This window comes from Micromesistius poutassou (assembly GCF_964030765.1).
Source record: "Micromesistius poutassou genome assembly, chromosome: 13".
In the NCBI taxonomy this organism is placed as follows: domain Eukaryota; kingdom Metazoa; phylum Chordata; class Actinopteri; order Gadiformes; family Gadidae; genus Micromesistius; species Micromesistius poutassou.
In genome coordinates this window covers 11,602,888-11,621,113 of record NC_140283.1, presented here as the reverse complement: position 1 = coordinate 11,621,113, position 18,226 = coordinate 11,602,888, and the positions used below count along the sequence as shown (strand labels likewise).

Sequence of the window (18,226 nt, the reverse complement as noted above, 5' to 3'; positions counted from 1 at the left end):
GAGATGCGTTTCATTATATATTGACTCAGCGGTTAGCCCCCCTTAGGCATACAACAAGGGAGATCAATCAGCTAAAGAAACATAATGTGCTGGCAAAAAAAGAAAATGTTGGTTTTACATTTGTGATTTGTTTGATAGGATGCACATCAAATAAAAATTATAACTGAATTTGTTTTACTGTAATGGTATTTCTGCATGAAAACGATAGCCTCCTTTCAAACCAAAGGCTTTGGTATTGTGAATATTTGTCGGCCCTCTGCCATGTTAGCCTTGTGACCAACCTTTCGACTTCCTTCTTTAACACGCATCACAACACTTTACTGCTAATAGACATTCACACATCGATCTGTGACAGGCAAGAGCATCAACAAATTGCACAGTCCGTATTCATTAGGACCCTGGAGCGTCAAAATCCTGGGCTGAGGCCTCAAGGGGCCTCAAGGGGCCCCAAGTGTCAGGGGTCCCGAGTTTTTCTTCAGGACTGGGAAGAGTGCACAAGGGTCATTTAGATGTTTTTTTTATAAAACCTTTATTCAATTGTTTCTTTCTCATGAATAACTAACATGAAGGGATCAAAAAATATGTTTAGCAGAGAAGGGATATCTATTTGTTTGTTTAGTCCTCATCTCCAGTTTCAAAACATCAGGGAACCTGATGTATTTCTTTCCCGGAATAAGAATTATGTTATAGCAGCTGCACAGTAGTTCTATATTCTCTATAGTTCACAGTAGTCACATGTTCTATATTCCATAAAACATGTATAGATGTATAGAAACTTTTCAGCAGACTTCAAGTCGAGTTCAGAGTTGTTCAATGTCCCCTTGAGTGTTTCTGACTGTACCTTACATATTGTTATACAACAAGTGAATTATTAAACAAATTAAGGTTTTCTGCTTGTGTTGCTCCTATAAGTTTACAACTGGTTAATTTAGGACGGCCTAGTCCCTTGTGCAAAGAATCAACAAAGAACTGTGCTACATCTAACGAACACCTCCAGTTCCCCACAGAGACATGAAGAAATAAAGAAATAACTCTTGACAATGCAACAAAGTCTGGACCCGAACACAGAGTCCTTGGAGTGGGGTTTTTTTCAGCCGGTGGCGGCGGCATTCCGGACCGTTCCGTTTGAATCCACAAGTGGGAACATGAGTGGGGCGTACTGGCATTTCTGAAAGCTGCCAGTGAATTGAATGTTTCGTGTTAATGGGTCTGAACAAGGGTAAACACTACTCAGAGCAGTTTCCCATGGCAGCACTGTTTGAAAGGGGCATGTGGGCTCTGCTGAGCAGCACACAGCGGTACGTATAGTGTACGTCCCGTCCAGCCTCTGATATAATCTCTATTCACTTTCCCCCCCCCCCCCCCGCTATTGTTCACAAAAAGTCTTTCTTCCGTCTTACCGTCTCACAGAGCTAAGAAGTGTCTTGCTGGGCAAGGCGGTTAAAAAACATTTAAAAGACAGTCACCAGGCTGGAGGCTAGTCAGGCAAACTGAATTCTATTATCTATTCTGCTTCTGGTCTATAGAACAAAGAATGATAGCATCTAGTTGCCCGAGCATGCCTGAACCGCCTTATGAACCCAACGTTTGTTGTATACCAGAGGATAGGCTGGTGATCATGGTCTGCAGTAGCCATATTGTCATCATATAAATGAAATTAATTTAAGGCACTATGAGACAAGAACTTAATAAAGTTCCTGTTCCTCCTGACTTTGTACTTGCGTACTTAAATTTAAGAACACTCTTGTTTGTATGTTTTCTAACCAGAATGTTTGCTGAAATATGTGTGGTGAGGATGATATGCATAAAAAATCGTATTATTTAATCTTATCTTATAGCTTTAATAATGTCGGCACACCTATAGAAATAAATCATGTTTTTGCGAGTGTGTGTGTGCGTGCGTGCACTCGCGTGGTTGGGTAAAAATAAACCAACCACAAGTAGAAAACAACCAAACACAAGAATAAAAAAAAGCAGGTTTATTTGATAAGCACTTTGCACAAAATGCCCTGTAAAACTGTAAAGAGATTAACAATACACAAAACATTCCTATGAATAAATAAATAAACGCTACAGTCCTACGGGTTACCGTACTTTACTGTGGATTTTGGAGTGTTAGTGGCGGCTACTGATACATCTAGCTCTTATCTAACATCGGTCTCCACTATGGAGGTCATTAGGTTTTGGTCCGTAACTAGCGGTAAGTATGTGACAATAAACTTAACAGAAAATAACTAACAGAAAAACATTTTAAAAAATGGTATTCCACACTTTCAGTGCAGAAATGGAACAATGAAAACATTTCTATAATTCGTTTTAGTCCTAATGTGCATCTTTCTACACTTTCTCCACTTCTGCCCTCAAAACATTTACTCTGTATCCTGTCCTTTGTGTCTTACATGGTGAAGCTGTTGGACATCATCTTGTCTGTCCGTCCGTCTGTTCTCTCCCTAAAACCGCTTACACGTGTCAAAACCGTATCTCGTGTGAATTAAGAATATTGAACATGACTACACCAATGTGCTAAGCAGAGACGCTTCATTGACTCTCAATCCGTAACTAACACCAAATCTCATCCTTTACCATTATACAGCCACTCGTAGCAACCAAGAGGTCAACACATCAAGAGAAGGCTACACCTGGGCATACATACCGAAGACATAGTCAAACACAGGTCAATACATGATGACTTTGTCACACACACACACACACACAAATACAAGAAAAAACATTGAGAAAAACTATTGATTCCATCAAGCAGGTTGATCACATTGCTGTGGTCTATAGCCGGTTGCCTAAATGAACGACCGAATGCAGGTGAGAGTCTGGTGTTGGAACCCTGTGAGTCATTACTGCGTGCCAGGCTTGTTAAGACATATTTCGTCCACCAACGCCTCTTCAGCAAGCCACCCTTCCGGTGGTTGGTGGTTGGATTGAAGACACAGATTGTGCGTGCCAGTGGCTGCTATGCCTCGTGTGAGGATAGGGTGGTTGTTGTTTCAGGGGCCTCTCTCTGAAATGCATCGGCATGCTGCAAAACTATGTTGTGCAACAAAGCAGATTGCTCTCTGCAAGAGTGAGCTGAGGGAATTGAATACCCACCACAAGGAGGCAACTAGTTCAAATGGATCTCAGGGCATGGTACTGGGCAGAAACCAGTAGACTCTCTTGCTTTCTGGCAGCAAAATTTATCGTAAACTAAACTGAATACGTGTTTGAATTGATTGGAGACTAAAAGAGATCCTGAGTGTGAACCGAAAAAAGTAAAAGTAAAGAAAAGTCTGTGCTCAGGCTAATAAGTGGTCTAGCAGGGGCCAGGTTTCCAGTGGACTCCGACATAGCTACTGAACAAGTCAAACAGGCTTGTGTTTGCCTAGAAAGGCACCGCGTTCTGAACAGGGTTCGATGGGAATGGAGGCCATTCTAAATTAGACAATAACTGCACGAAATAATGCATTATAAAAACGTTATTCACGGAAATATGACACAACACAAACATTAAATTACTCTTCTTCATTGACTAGTCCTTATTATGTTAGTTGCAGACGAAAACATATATATAAAAAAAGACTACGAAATAAGGCCACACCAACAGCAGCAAATACCTAGCGCAAAAATAACACATTTTGAATACTGCTTTGCTGCTTTGAGTGTCCAAACCTTCCTGTCCTTATCTCAACTGCACAGTTAGGGTGTGTTATGTCCGCGTCTGTCTGTGTTTGTCTATGTGTGTGTGTGTGCAGATGTCTGTGTGTGTGTGCGTGTGTGTGTGTGTGTGTTTTTGTGTGCATTGTCCGAAAAAAGAGGTTCCACAGAGATCAGTCCGCATCCGTTTGGGAGAGCCAGGATACACTGACAGTGACATCATCGTCCGATCTGGGTTGAGCTTCCTTTAGGACTGGGGCACCACCTCCATCATCTTCTGACACAGCGCGGTTGTCTCGACTGTAGACACACACACACACACATGCACACACGCACACAGGATCACACACACACACACACAGCACATACATGTTTTTTTAACAAATGCGCAGAGAGGTAAAGAAGCAATTCTATGGACTGCAATTCACACACACACACACACACACACACACACACACACACACACAAACTCAAACTTACATATTCCCTGCAGGAGCCACTTGGGCTTGGTCTTCCACCAGACGCCGAAGAAGTACACGGGCACGCCGGTGGCGATGATGCCGAAACCTATGGCGCACTCCTTAGGCGTCTTCCAGATGGACACCACGATGAGGAAGAGACACGCCAGCACAAAGCTGATCGGCAACAGGATGTTCACCTGGACACAGACACAGACACACACAGACACACAGACACACACACACACACACACACACACACACCGGTCGGTAAAGCCCTCAGTAAGCAGGGTTCTAGCAGAGAACGCCCGGTCCACATTGACGTCGGTGCAGATAAACCCAGACCAAATGAAAACTGTCGAGCGAATCCCCTCACGGCCCGGGTCTCATCATCAAACGTTCAGAACAGGCGGGACCTGCTGGGATAAAGAGCTGCACCGCTGCCATCACTCCCTTTCATCGACTAGTGGAATACACACGAGCGGCTCTCAGCTGCATGACGGGACATGTAGTAGGCCGTGGATGCTGGGGGCTGAGCTGTCATTTCTGGGGGTAGCAGCAGCAGCAGCAGCAGCAGCAGGAGTAACATTGAGGGCAGAAGGAAGACGGCTGAGAACAGAGGGAGAATCAAGAGACAACGAGCGATGCGATATAAAGGAATGTGGACCGGTTGACGAGGGAGCGGTGTTGCCACCGTCTCTCCTCACAGCACACCCCTGCTATGTGCCGACACGGATGCATGCATGCACGGGCACGGACACACGGACACACACAGACGGGGAGATTAATAGATCTATCTGGCCTCTTTCAGTTCACTGCATTGGCAGACTCTCCTCATCAACACATATCACCATGCCAACGAGCCAGGCCAGGGAGAGCCGTCAGACTCCATGGGGCGCCGCACACATGCATGCGCGCGCGCACACACACACACACACACACACACACACACACACACACACACACACACACACACACACACACACACACACACACACACACACACACACACACACACACACACACAGGTCCTCTATGTTTTTCCCAAGCTTGCTGGTACTGGTCTATTCAGGAGCCACTGCCTTCCCAACTTGCGCACACAAACACACACACACACACACATACAAGCACACGTAGACACGCAACGAAGCTTGCCAAAACACTCAATGCGCCTCACTAGAGCTCTTTGGAAGTACCGTGTACTTTAAAACTGATTACATCATTTTTATCTATTACTTCCATTGTTCGCAGGACCCGGAGAGAGACTCTTCCTTATACGGTCCAACAGGCACAAGATAAAGAGGCCAGGAGAGGAGATTTGTTGATATTACTTTACAATGCAACCAGTAAATTTGATTAATTAACCAAGCCGGCATTTCAAGCCTCCACAGCACATTTGAAACTAGTGTCTAGCCCCGTTTAAACCGTTTAAAACATGACTATTTTGCTCAATAATTAAATAAAGATTTTTCTAACGATTATTTTTGAGTTTGAAAACATGGTGCATTTTTTCAGCCTTTCTCTCCAATAAAACACTTTGTAACTGAGAAAAAAATCACAAAATGTTCAAAGAGAAAATGTTCACATCGAAAATAATGTATAAATATGTATCCAGCTGTTCTGGATTTCTATAAGAAATCTAAAAAATCTATATAATCTCTTTATAGAGATTATATAATCTCTATAATCTCTATAAAAAATATATACAGTATATTGTTTCAACTCTTTGACAAAGGGAAACCAGCTTGTATCTCTCCGTCTCTCTCTCTCTCCCTCTTACCTTGATCGGCCGCTCCATCTCAGGCTTCTTGTAGCGCAGCCACATCATTCCCACAATGGCCATGGCGATGCAGAGCCAGTTGAAGAAGCTGAAGAAGTTGATGACGGAGAAGATGTCATTGGAGAAGGCGTAGAGCAGGGTCATGGCACACTGTGGAAGGCAGAAAGGGAGGAGAGAGAGATGGTAAGTTATTCAGTTTATGGTTGTGAGGGAAGAAGGAGAAAACACATGAGTTTTTCAAAACTTTTCAGATCGATTGCTATATATGTGGCGTTTACATGGTAGTTAATTATCTGGGCTCCAACCGTGCCACTATGTTATTTCATAGCATCTGAGGGCAGGCGGCACAGAGCATGGTCCGGAAACCAAAAGCTGAAAGGGGTTGAGTTACACTTGTTTCCTGTCGGTGGAGATGCTTTACCGAAGATAGTCGTTTGCGGGAGTGGATTAAGCTTTCAGAAGGGATTTTAAGTGTATTTCTACAGTGGCCAGTCTTCATGGTGTTGGGTTGAAATCCTTACAGACATATAAATAAGAATATTGGTGTCAAGACACAATGTTTTAGCTTCAAGAAGGGATTTTAAGTGTATTTCTACAGTGGCCAGTCTTCATGGTGTTGGGTTGAAACACTTACAGACATATTTGCTAAGAAGTGTTTACCCATCAGGTAAATGTTACTAGTGTTGGCCGAGTTTGTGTTCGCTGTGAGCCGACAACGCACTTAATGATCCAGCGACCGTATTGGTGAGAACAAATATGAATATATTTAAATGAGCAATCTAAAGCCTGATTTGTGAGACATGGCGGTGTCTCTAGTGTTGCAGTGCATAGTGTGAGATGGGGGATGGCGTACAGTGAAGATGAGTGAGGGCAGAGGTGTCAGCAGGGTGGGGTGGATCATGGACAGGAGGCTGGGCAGGTGACCTTCCCTGGAGCCAACGAAGAACAACCTGCGAAAGACAGAAGACGGACATTAACATGTTTTAAGTAGCAGCTAAGCCTGTGTATGGGTATTTCATCTGTAAATGGGTTTGATGTAGTGAAAGGTGTACTGCACTGTGCGTGCATGCATGTTTTTCTAACCTGGAAGAGGTGAACAAAGAGCCATTGACTGATCCAAAGCAGGACAGGCCAACAAACACCGGGATGATCCAGGCCATCGGACCCAAGTGGAAGTTTCCAAAGTCCTGTTCATTAAGACAGGAGACAGAACAGATCAGAGAGCAAAACAATACAGAATACTGCACGATACAAATAGATATTTTTGTGTTTGGGTGCATGGTGCACACTCACCACTGCCACAGCCTCCGAAACAAGCATCTGTTCAGGGGTGAGGGTGGTAAAATAGGCCAGGTTGGTGAGGACGTACACCACGGTGACGATGGGTAGAGAGATTATGATGGCTAGTGGGAGATTCCTGAGTGAGTGAGAGAGAGAGAAGAGAGAAAAGTTAAATGCTTAAAATTATTTGTTATTTATAACCAGAGAGAAAGGGATTGTCACAGAGTTTAAACTGTCTGCAGATTGCAGAGCTGATTTTCTTGGAGGTCGATGGTGTGCTGAAGCCTAAAGCTTTGATGATACAGAGTTATCTAGTAAGGTTAAAGGAGCAGTAGGCAATTTCCTGTGCAATTATTAATTCAAAATGATCTAATTACTCATAAACTTCCAGCAGCCATCTGTAAAGCCAACGTTTGGCCAAAAACACAAAATGCTATGAAAAAGTCAATGAAACTGTCAATTCTGAAATGTTCAACCCCTGGCCAAAAATCACAGCTAGTTTTGTAGCTTCCAATCAGTGAAATCAAGTCACGTTCCTGGTTGCCTTTCTCTACCTAACTATGCTGATCTACGATTGGACATCGTTATAATCTGGGGGATTATTCATATTTTTTCCTGTCTTTTAAAACTGACTAATGTCAGTTAGTGGAATTTGCTCTAAATATTGCCAACTACTCATTTAATAAGGTTAACGTTTTTGTCTGTTTACCGTTGGTATAGCCCATCCCAAGCATAGTGACTTAGAAGCAGTATAACATGATCAACTGACCCGGGCAGTACTTTTAGTTTTTTAATTCCAAATTTGTGAACCTTATCTCCAGGCTTGTGAGCATTTTCATTTGATCATTGGTGTAATAGGAGTTCTGCAGTATAAGGATATTTACACTGTCTACTGACTCAATAGTGAGTAAATCATTAATATTGTATGATAATCATCAATTTTTTTACAAAACGGACAGATTCCAATTCTTTACTTGCTCGTACATTTCACTGCCTTCCATCTGAAGTCATGGGTGTCACATGACTGCAAACCACCTGTTCTATGTGTATTAACTAGTAATCAATTAATGGAAGAGGATGAGGTTGCAAAGTGAATGGCTAAGCCTTTCGTTGTTTGGATAGTGGAGTATATCAACTTTAATTTTAATTTTAATTTATTTGATGACTTACCTGTAAGGGTCGATCATCTCCTCTGTGACAAAGTTCAAGTAGTTCCTGAAATCAGAAGACATCTTTGTTCAATACCACACTCATAAAACATGCTTTTACTTTGAATTACTTAAATGCTTTTGAAACTGATGAAGTATCAACAATTAAAACATTAACTACAGAATTTAAAGCAGGGCAGAAAAGTAATAAACAGAAACCAAATATCACCGCAGGCATCAGTCAAAATGCGAGTAGGAGGCTTGACTCAACGTAATGCTTCTTAAGGCGATTATGTTCACTTACCAGCCACCATATGCAAATAGTCCGCTATAGAGAGCAAGACCAATGTTGCCAAAGTCATAGTTGGAGCCTTCAAATGAGTTTTCTGGAAGCAGGCCCACTGTTTCCCCTGGTAGACAGAGACAGATTGGACGGTTAAATTATCATCTATATATAAGTCAAAGACCTTTGTCTAAATACACCCTGTGTATTTCACCACAGTATGTGTGTGTACTTGTGTGTGTGTGCACGTGTGTGCATGCATGCCTGTGTGTATGTGCGTGCATATCCAACTCAATGGTCTGGTTGCCATGGTTATAGAGTGTGATTGGCGCGGTTTACAGCGATCTAAACGATTACAGACCGACTGTAATAGAATGCACAAGACCGAAGAGACCTGGGAGAAGTGGGAGCTGTGATCATCAGAGATTGACTCACGGGTGAAACAGTGGAGGCCTAGGTCTCTAAACGAGGGCGTGTCCTGTGCATGGAGGGTCATGACCTGGGGCAGCAAAGATTTGGCTACATTCCTAGCCCTTCCCCATGACACACATACACAGACACACAAAAACACACACACATTCTCAGACACAGAGTCGGTTGTTAAACCAACAGCGTATGGCTGTGTTGGTACAGCAAGGTGGGGGGGGGGGGGGGGGGGCTCCCATATTAGCCGTAAGCTCTTTGGTAGCGTGATTAGACCTACCCCTCCTTCTACTTACCACCACACTCACCAGCACACCCACCCACAAGCACCCCCTTCCCACCCCACCAGATGAGAGAGGGGGGGGGGGTGACCTTGTGTCTATTCATGTGATTGTTAAAAACAGGAAGCTAATTGCTGCTCATGTGAGCGTCATTCCACCCACACCACACACGCAACCCTCTTACTAGGCTTAAAAGGGCAATCATGTGTATGAGTCCCACCTAGAACCCCACGCCCCCATCTCCCTTCCTTCTTTCAAAACACACACCTCTCCGACCAAAACACACACCTCTCCGACCAAAACATCTCCAGCCCCTCCCTACCCCTCGACCCCACCCAATCAACTGCCAGTTCTTAAAAGCATCATCATCTCACATCTCCCTCTCTGAAATTTTAATTTCTTCAATTTCAAAACACAGCTTCTGTGTTACACGGCATGCACTTACTCTGTTGTTGAATCCAGACAGTGCAATACCGTTGATAACTTGTTCTGATTGGCTAAATAATCAATTAACAAAAACTGTCAACAATGATCAATTATTTAAAGAGCAAATGTAAGTGGAAGAAAGTACTTTATTCATGACATAATTGAATATAAGTGTGTGTGCAGTGCGCATGTGTGTGTGTGTGTGTGTGTGTGTGTGTGTGTTGCAACAGTTGCAACAATATTTGTTCTGAATTTGGATAGTTCCGTATGATGTAGGCTCTATTCAAAGACCTAAGGCAGTAATTACATGCACTTCCACTTGACTTAACAAGGATAAGGCATAACTCAAGATTTCTATTGAAAAAAAACAAAACGTGTTAACAACCAGACTTCCTAATTCCTGGATTTAACTTAAGTTTTCATCACATCTACACGCGTGGATATGAAAACATTGGATTTGTGTAGGACAACATTGGACCCGGGTTCAGTAACATTACAGGCTTGTATTGGATTAGCACCGGCGCACCGCATGGAAGACCCCCCATGCCACTGTCTGAACCGCTACAAAGAACGTGAACTTGTGGAACGAATGTCGGGAGACGACTATCGACGAAAATAGACTATTGAGATGAATGATGAATTCAACAAAAAGAGATAATTATCACCTCCACATTGCCCTACAACTTGTACAGTGGCCATGGTGACTACGACAAAGATACCAGAATGTGATGTTACATTCATTTATTCCAATAAAATGAAGGTTGCCTTTTTGCGAAACGGAAATGGCGTCGTATGTGTACAGTCCCATTCGACTCAAAATTTGTTATCTTATTGTCGTGTGAAAAAAAATCTCAACCGACAATTGCGTTCAACGTAAAAGGATCTTCAACGCAGCTAATAAAATTAACGCTGTCAAGAGAAATGTTTATTGGTAGAAGGAGTGAAATTCGAATGGGATTACATCTGGGAAGATTGACAGCTCTAATACATGCGGTCTGCATGTGGTTTACATAGAAACATATCAGAGATGATGTTACAGGCAGGAGGGACCACAAACAGAAAGGTCTGACTGGGAGATATATAACAGAAAACACTGAGGTGTGTGAGTGAGTATGTGTTGTGTGTATGGGTGAGGGGGGGTTAAGGCTGTACAAAAGTAGTAAGCCTCCAGAAAAATATGAAGGGGTGGCGGCGGGGGGGGGGTTTCTTGTGGTGCTTAAGAGCTTACAGAAGCGCCCTTATCCAGCACTGAACTTGGACTGAAGGAAAATAACAACACACACACACACACACACACACACACACACACACACACACACACACGTACAGCAAGTTCATACACAGGTAACAGGCATTTATTGGGTCAGAACGCAAGTGTGAGAGTATTGCAGATAACAAGCTTTAATCCTGAACAGGTAAACGCAAGGTTTGATTATCCTTGAGAAAGATACCTGACCACTCCCTGCTCAGATACGCTCAATCAGGGTATGTGTCTTACCTGTAAAAGGACTCGCTCCTATGTAGATATAAAAGGGCTAAGGGAACGAAAATGTGACGATTCTTATTTTCATGCAGTTATACACTAATTAAAACATACTTAAAATTATATATAAAATTATATTCCACATCTGTCAAGTCCGGTCCACTAGATGACACGAAATTCGCCTTTAATAGTTAAATGGTTGCATCTGTCGGTTTGTCTCTAGCAGTCGTCGGAAGAAGACACAGACCTTACAGGCAGAGCATCCCTCAAATAGTGGTGGAAATGAGCGTCGAAAGCTAGAAACATTTTGTATGTTAGGTCTGGAAACTAACCCATTATATTCTAGGTACTAGGTTTAGAGGACATCTCTGGTGGGAGAATGGACTTTTAGTGCCAGTTCAGACAGATATCCCTCTTTGGACTTCTGTGTTTGGGATTCAACAGAAACATTCCAAGCCCAGGTAAATACAACCGGCAGGAATTCTGAAGATAAGATTCACCTTCTCCCTGCTGTTACATGCTGTGTTGAACACTTACATGTGATCGGGTGATCCGATCACACGTAGACAACTCTAAGAACAGGTGTAAATGCACCCAAGACGAATTGAGGATGCATTAGGATGTGATCGCTCAGACCAGAATCGCGGTGGTCTGGGGTCTGGCATATAGCCACGTTCTTTCAGCAGTGTTTACGCAAATGTGTCCGGAGCTACATACAAGGGTTTACTGTATATACATAGAGCGGGAAGTAAGATCTAATCACAAGCTTCTCCACTGGATACACGGGTGGAGGAGCATTCTATTTCCAGACGTTAACTGACATACTCAGAGCTGTCCACTTCTGATTGGATCTCCCAGGAGGCATGGTGAGACCAGGACCAAAGTTGCAGTTGCTGTGTGAGGTGTGTAACACCAGGCAAGGAAGTTAAGTAAGGAAGTGAAGTTGTTTCACCCGTTTCACCCGTGTGCTATCCCCGGTCCGAACTCCATGTCAGTTGGTGGCAGTAATGCACCATAACATTGTATGCCAAATCCATAAATATCAAGAATGTGCATCAGGAAAGAAAATGGCATTTTCATCTCTCAATGCCATTGGTGTGGCATTGAAAATCTTTATATTGTTGTATGGACAAATTATATAAATGTAGGAAACGGCCAATCTACTCGCACAACCTCTTCTCAAAACATGCATACATTTTGTATCTGAAGCATGCACAATAGGAGCACTTGCTATGGCTAAATTCTACATGGTCACAAAACTTTATTGGTCCTATGTAAAAAAGCATGAATACAGCTTAAGGTAGCAGAACAGTATTCTCCTAATCTCCTTCAATATTTAATACAATGGTGCTTACATCATGTTATCTCTCTTTGAGTTATTATTGGTGGTCCATGACTGATTTTCTTGTTAAAATTGAGAATTTCAGCCAAGCGGTACCGTGTTTGAACTGCAGTAGTGTATTGTGTTTCTCTGTAAACTTGTACTACGGAAATGCTTTCAAAGAATCGTGTGACCCTAATGAGCATTGGGCTGTCCTCCAGTAGGACCAGGCAGCAAGCAACAGGTAATCCACTTCAACACAGCCTATTCTCTGGTAGAATTAAGAACGGGGCCGGGGGGGGGGGGGGTCGGTTACCAAACAAGGCTTGCACCAGATTTGGTTATGGGAAACGTACCTCACCCCTGGCACGAATATGGTCCAGAGCTTTGCATTTCATTGAATGAATAGATGGTGACCACGACGGTGTGATTGTAACAAAACACTACAGGAAACCACATTTTGATATGGTCCGAGATATGGTCACAGGCTTAGATGATTCATGATCCTTTAGATCAATCCAAGCAGCACTACACTAGCCACTCTCCCACATCTGGAGTGGCTGAATGTTGATACGTAAGACAAAAACACTGTTGTTCACTGTACTCGAGCACCATACAAATACAATGTGTGCCAATTTGGGCCAATTGGTCATTACAACGTTTCACTTCTTAGGATCAGCTCGGATGACTTGACGTGTGAGCCGTCTCAGGGGAAGACTACGCTGAAAAGCCCAGAGTGTGTGTCCAAACATCTTGGGCAATTTGATTTGCCAAGGGAATAGACTCTGTACTGATTTAAATTCTTCTTCTTCTTCTTCTTCTTTTCATTTCCAGCCGTCTAGGCGTGTGGAAGTGCATTGCTATTAGGATTAGACGAGATTACTTGATGTGTGAGCCGTTTCAGGGGACTTTCGCAGACACTAGGCTGGCAGTTCTTGCCAGGCGCTGTTGGGTGTCCATTTGTTGTTTCATCTTGTGTCTTGTTGTGCCTAAAGTCCAATGCGCAGTGCCGTGTAGATAGACGCAAATGTTTCTACATTTCTGCGTCAAGATAGTCTATTTGAGGTAGGGAAAAATGTTGAACCCTACTACATTGGCGCTTATGTTTTGCCCTGATCTAACAAGTGTATTCTATCTATCTTTAGCTCCGTGCTACACATGAGGCAAATGAGTGCTCTGTGTCCTTTGGGCTCTAGATATGCTTGCTGCCGGCTCGTCTGTGGGTGGTGCGTAACTGACTTACCTTTTCCAATCTGCACAAAGCCAATGATGATGATCATGCCGAGGGCCAGGAGCTTGGCTGCTGCGAAGAAGTCCTGCACCCGGGTGGCAGCCTTCACACTGTAGCAGTTCACAAAGGTCAGGATCACTGAACAGGGACATGGGGAGATAAAGACAGAGAGAGATTAATGTAGAGAGAGAGAGAGATTAATGTGTAGAGAGAGAGAGAGAGAGAGAGAGAGAGAGAGCAAACAATATTGCAATAGCCTTGGGTCAAAATATTTTTAAGGTTTTTTTTTTTGCAATTTTTTTTTTTGCAGTGGCGCTGACAATCCAGCAGCGGCGGTGTGCCTCTGCTGAATGCATATCGGGGAAACACTGAAGTTTAATGTTTAATGTCTATTTTCCATTACAACAAACAGAATCAACAACCTCTCTTTGAAAAGGTTAGTCAACCAGTTGATTATGTCTGATTTAAACTCTGAAGCAAACCTAATTGCTCTTAGTTAATAGCCAGCCCTATTCAGGACCTTCAAACTCATGAATCCTTTGGGCACCCCTCTACTCTAAATGAGTTGATTAATGAGCTTATAACCCTTGTTGGGTGGGGGGGGGAGGGGCGGGGCACTGGAGCCAATCGGCTGGATGTGGTGAATAGTGTCCGGGTCTGTGTGTTTTCTAGTTAACACCAATAAAAGTTCACATTCTTGTGTGTCTCTAGATGATGGTGAGAATGTCTTTACAATTTGAACCGACTTGTGTTGTTCACACATTTCCTAGCTTGCCTCCCTTAAACCATAACAGAGAGATTCACATGCAATTACAAATATCATAAGCACACTTTAAACATACTTACTAACAATATTCTGTTCATATTTTGCTTATATCATGTTGCTTTATGAGTGCATTTTCCTCACCTAGTCACTTCCTTTGTATGTGCAAATATGCAAATAAAATAACAGATTCTGTTTCTAAAAGGATCCGCTACGGATCGTATAGGGCCCTGTTTATGAACGGCCTTGACTGGTCGGAGCCATCAACAGACCAAATTTGGACGCGCTTTTGCTTCCCCTGCTTCCTTCGTCTACACTTCAAAAGGTTTTTATGATTTTTAATGGAGATGTATGTTTTAAAAAACTTGGACCACCTAGGCACTGACCAAATGAAATATACTTTTAGTGTTGAATGAAGAAAAGAAAAGAGAAAAGAAAGATCTTAATTTTAGTACAAGGCAGCATTTTTACATAAAATACATAAATGGGCTAGAATGTAATATTGAAAGACATCTAATGAGTTGATGCTCACACAATCTCGTTTGTGTGTGTGTGTGTGTGTGTGTGTGTTTGGAATGGAAAGACAATCCCATAGAAAACGGTTGGGATGGGACTTCAGAGAAACAGGGAAATTCCTCACAGCCATCGCCCCCCCCCCCTCTTTCTTTGGCACACACACACACACACACACACACACACACACACAGACACACACACACACACACACACACACACACACACACACACACACACAATTCGGTGTTTGAGCTGGCCCCATGAGCGAGGCCCCATCTATTAAAAGTGATTAACGAAAGCGGCGGGCTCCTACAAAGTTCCTAAATCAGGCTAGGGGCTGTCACAGAGAAAGACCTCAATACAATGGGACTCAGTGTTAACGTGAAATACACGCGCGCGTCCGCACGCACGCACGCATACAAAAAACAGGGAGTACATTAGACTATAGACCGGGACCCATGCGGTACAGAACACGATCACTGAGAAATTTCTTAACCGGTCTTTGCTGTTATTATACTGATTTGTGTGGACATCATATACATCTGAGTGTCGACACATGCTTGTCAATAGTCATACATGGTCCAAGGAACACAAACAGAAAGATACTCACACCAAGTTCCCTGGACCCACTCTCATTAGGAAAATTTACCACACACACAATGTGCTGACGGTCCATAAATGACAGGGTGATCAGTACTGGGAGATGTGTGTGTGTGTGTGTGTGTGTGTGTGTGTGTGTGTGTGTGTGTGTGTGTGTGTGTGTGTGTGTGTGTGTGTAACATGGCTGTTATTCACATCAGGTGGGTGTCCCTCATGTGCACTCATGCGTTGCCCTTCTGGCTTCAGAATTCTATAGGTCACCTCGGGGATTAGGCACTAGCACTGGACAGAGATCGCGGACACACAAACTATTTTGCTTCCTTACCGTTGCCATATACATGTCACAATGCATGTAATACGAACAGTAGTATGTAGGAGTCGACCATAAACATTTTAAAAAGCAAGAGGCTAACACCCTCAGAGACTAATTAGAATACAAGATTTAGAACCTGATAATCCAGGGTTAATCTCACACACATACACACTCACACGGAACACGGAACTGTAAACAGACCTCGCAGCCTTATCAGGGTACCTCTTAAAATGCCTACAGAGTACCTATCTACCATTCTACCTATATGTATCTTGGAGCAACGACGCAGGTGGTTTATAGAAACTGTGTGGACTATTTGTTTTGACTCATCGAGATTAAATTGATTTAAAAACCGGCACTTGACTGAAACCGGGTGAACGCTGAGTCCTAAAAATACCTCAAAGTACATTAAATGTACATTAGAATACTTTTTTTTTATACATTTTATCCGCAGCGATTCGTTGTAGGCCTATTACCACTCTTAACAATAAGTAAATAAAACGTAAGACACGATTTCTTTGACGTAGCACGTGGGTTACGTTGACGCATCCTTGGGATGATGAAATACCGTGGCATGTTTCTTGTCCAAGAAACCATGTGCTCTTGGCCGTTCAGGATATGAAGATGGAAACATAACCCTTTAAACTTCCGCCTACTTTAAGTTTAAGTAGACCTCTTTTTAAAATTATTTATCCCCAATTAGAAAAGCCACGATGTATGCTAGTATAGGAGAAGGGCGAAGGATGGACGACTCGAAGCTCCGTCCGCTGGGGGTCCCCAGTTCAGTGCGCCCATCAGAGACCATAGACCCCCAATAGCCTTTTACAAGGGTTGGACCACTGGCCAATAATAATAAAAAAATCATCATATTAATAATAACAACAATAATATTTATAGTATTATTATTATTATTATTAATAATAATAATAATAATAATAATAATAGGCATTTTGTTATTATGATCCACTCCATTTATTCGGTCTACCTATTGGCCAATACACCCGCCTGGACAACTCCCATCACAACTGCATAGCACACGTTGTACAATCTCCCGTTTCAACACACGCTGTATCAAGTGCAGCTCCTCCCGAGCAGCACTACTTACAAATGCACAGACAGGCCACCAACTTCGCCCCGTTCTCCGGAACCGGGCAGTCGGGGAATATGGGCTTGAGCAGGTAGGTGGCGAACACGTAAGCCACGATGTACTGCGAGGAAGGGCGAATGATGAGCAACTCGATCCAGAGTTTGAGGAACGCCAGCAGCGAGCCGTACACCTCGAGGATGTACGCATAGTCCCCGCCGGACTTGGTGATGGTGGTCCCAAGTTCGGCGTAGCACAGAGCCCCCACGGTGGAGAAAACCCCGCACACTGTCCACACCACCAGCGATAGGCCAACGGAGCCGGCTTCCCTGACCACGCCGGTCGGGGTGACAAAGATGCCCGAGCCAATGATGGTGCCCACGATGATGGCGATACCGTTGACCAGAGTGATGGTCCTTTTCAGCACCACACCGTCTTTCCCTCCTTCCTCGGTGGTCTCCCCGCCGCCGGGGCTCGGCTCTCCGTTCTCTTTGCCGGCGCCCGGGGAGAGCATCCTCTCAGTGGCTTGTTTGTCCTCCTCTCTGTCAGCCGACGAGCCCGAATTTCGTTTCTTTAAACTTGACATTGCTACGATTGTCCTTCCTTTCGGTGTTTTCTATGCGAAGGAACACGCTTCCCGCCTAGATGTGGGCTCGGCTCCTCTTCCCGCGACTCTCTGACTAGGGATGCCGCCTCTGTTGAAACCCAGACACGAGGTGCGCGTGTTCCGTCAATGGTCTACAACCAGTTCATGCTATCGAAGCTCTACCCTGTCTACTTGCATTGGGGACATTTACTAGAGCGTGACGCGTCTCCTCCAAGCAGCCTGTTAAAACGCGTCGTCACAATATCCCTTTGATTACTGTGTTGGTCGGCTCCCCCAAGCGCTCGATGCTGTTACTGCATCGCTGGAGGGGTGCAGTAGGGAGGGATGTGGGAGTTTCAGCAGTCTAGACAGGAGAGGACTAGCTAGAGCTTGGGCAAATCCAGGGTCTCCTAGTGAGAAAGATATGTTTAATATGTTGGTAAGGTCGGTGAGCATTATGTGACTACAAACTTGTAGCATGCATTACAACCATGCTAATATTATATCCTGTGTCCAGAGGGGTTAAATGGTATTGTCTCTGTTCGTAGTAAGGGCTGGAGGTTTATTGAGGGCATGAGGGCATGATTTTATTTATTGGAATAAA

General features: G+C 43.7%; 1 protein-coding gene across 1 annotated transcript; it reads right to left on the bottom strand.

Annotated features, from left to right (window-relative positions):
• Positions 1-2,192: 2,192 nt before the first annotated feature.
• slc7a5 (solute carrier family 7 member 5) lies at positions 2,193-17,687 on the bottom strand. Its single transcript, XM_084476979.1, has 10 exons — positions 17,058-17,687; positions 13,773-13,898; positions 8,617-8,722; positions 8,335-8,379; positions 7,177-7,300; positions 6,967-7,070; positions 6,737-6,833; positions 5,884-6,033; positions 4,126-4,303; positions 2,193-3,945 (listed from the first exon to the last, which is right to left on the bottom strand). Exons 1-10 carry the CDS (start codon positions 17,620-17,622, stop codon positions 3,893-3,895), a joined length of 1,548 nt encoding a protein of 515 aa, XP_084333105.1. The 5' UTR covers positions 17,623-17,687; the 3' UTR covers positions 2,193-3,892.
• Between the last annotated feature and the right edge of the window lie 539 nt (positions 17,688-18,226).

What these genes read in the sequence shown, in the direction of transcription:
- slc7a5 (XM_084476979.1), bottom strand. Translation starts at nt 17,622, where the DNA reads ATGTCAAGTTTAAAGAAACGAAATTCGGGCTCGTCGGCTGACAGAGAG. An exon ending in GGTGGCCTGTCTGTGCATTT is followed by an intron (nt 13,899 to 17,057) that starts GTAAGTAGTGCT and finishes GTCCCTGTTCAG; the next exon opens with TGATCCTGACCTTTGTGAAC. An exon ending in AGATGGAGCGGCCGATCAAG is followed by an intron (nt 4,304 to 5,883) that starts GTAAGAGGGAGA and finishes GTCTGTGTCCAG; the next exon opens with GTGAACATCCTGTTGCCGAT.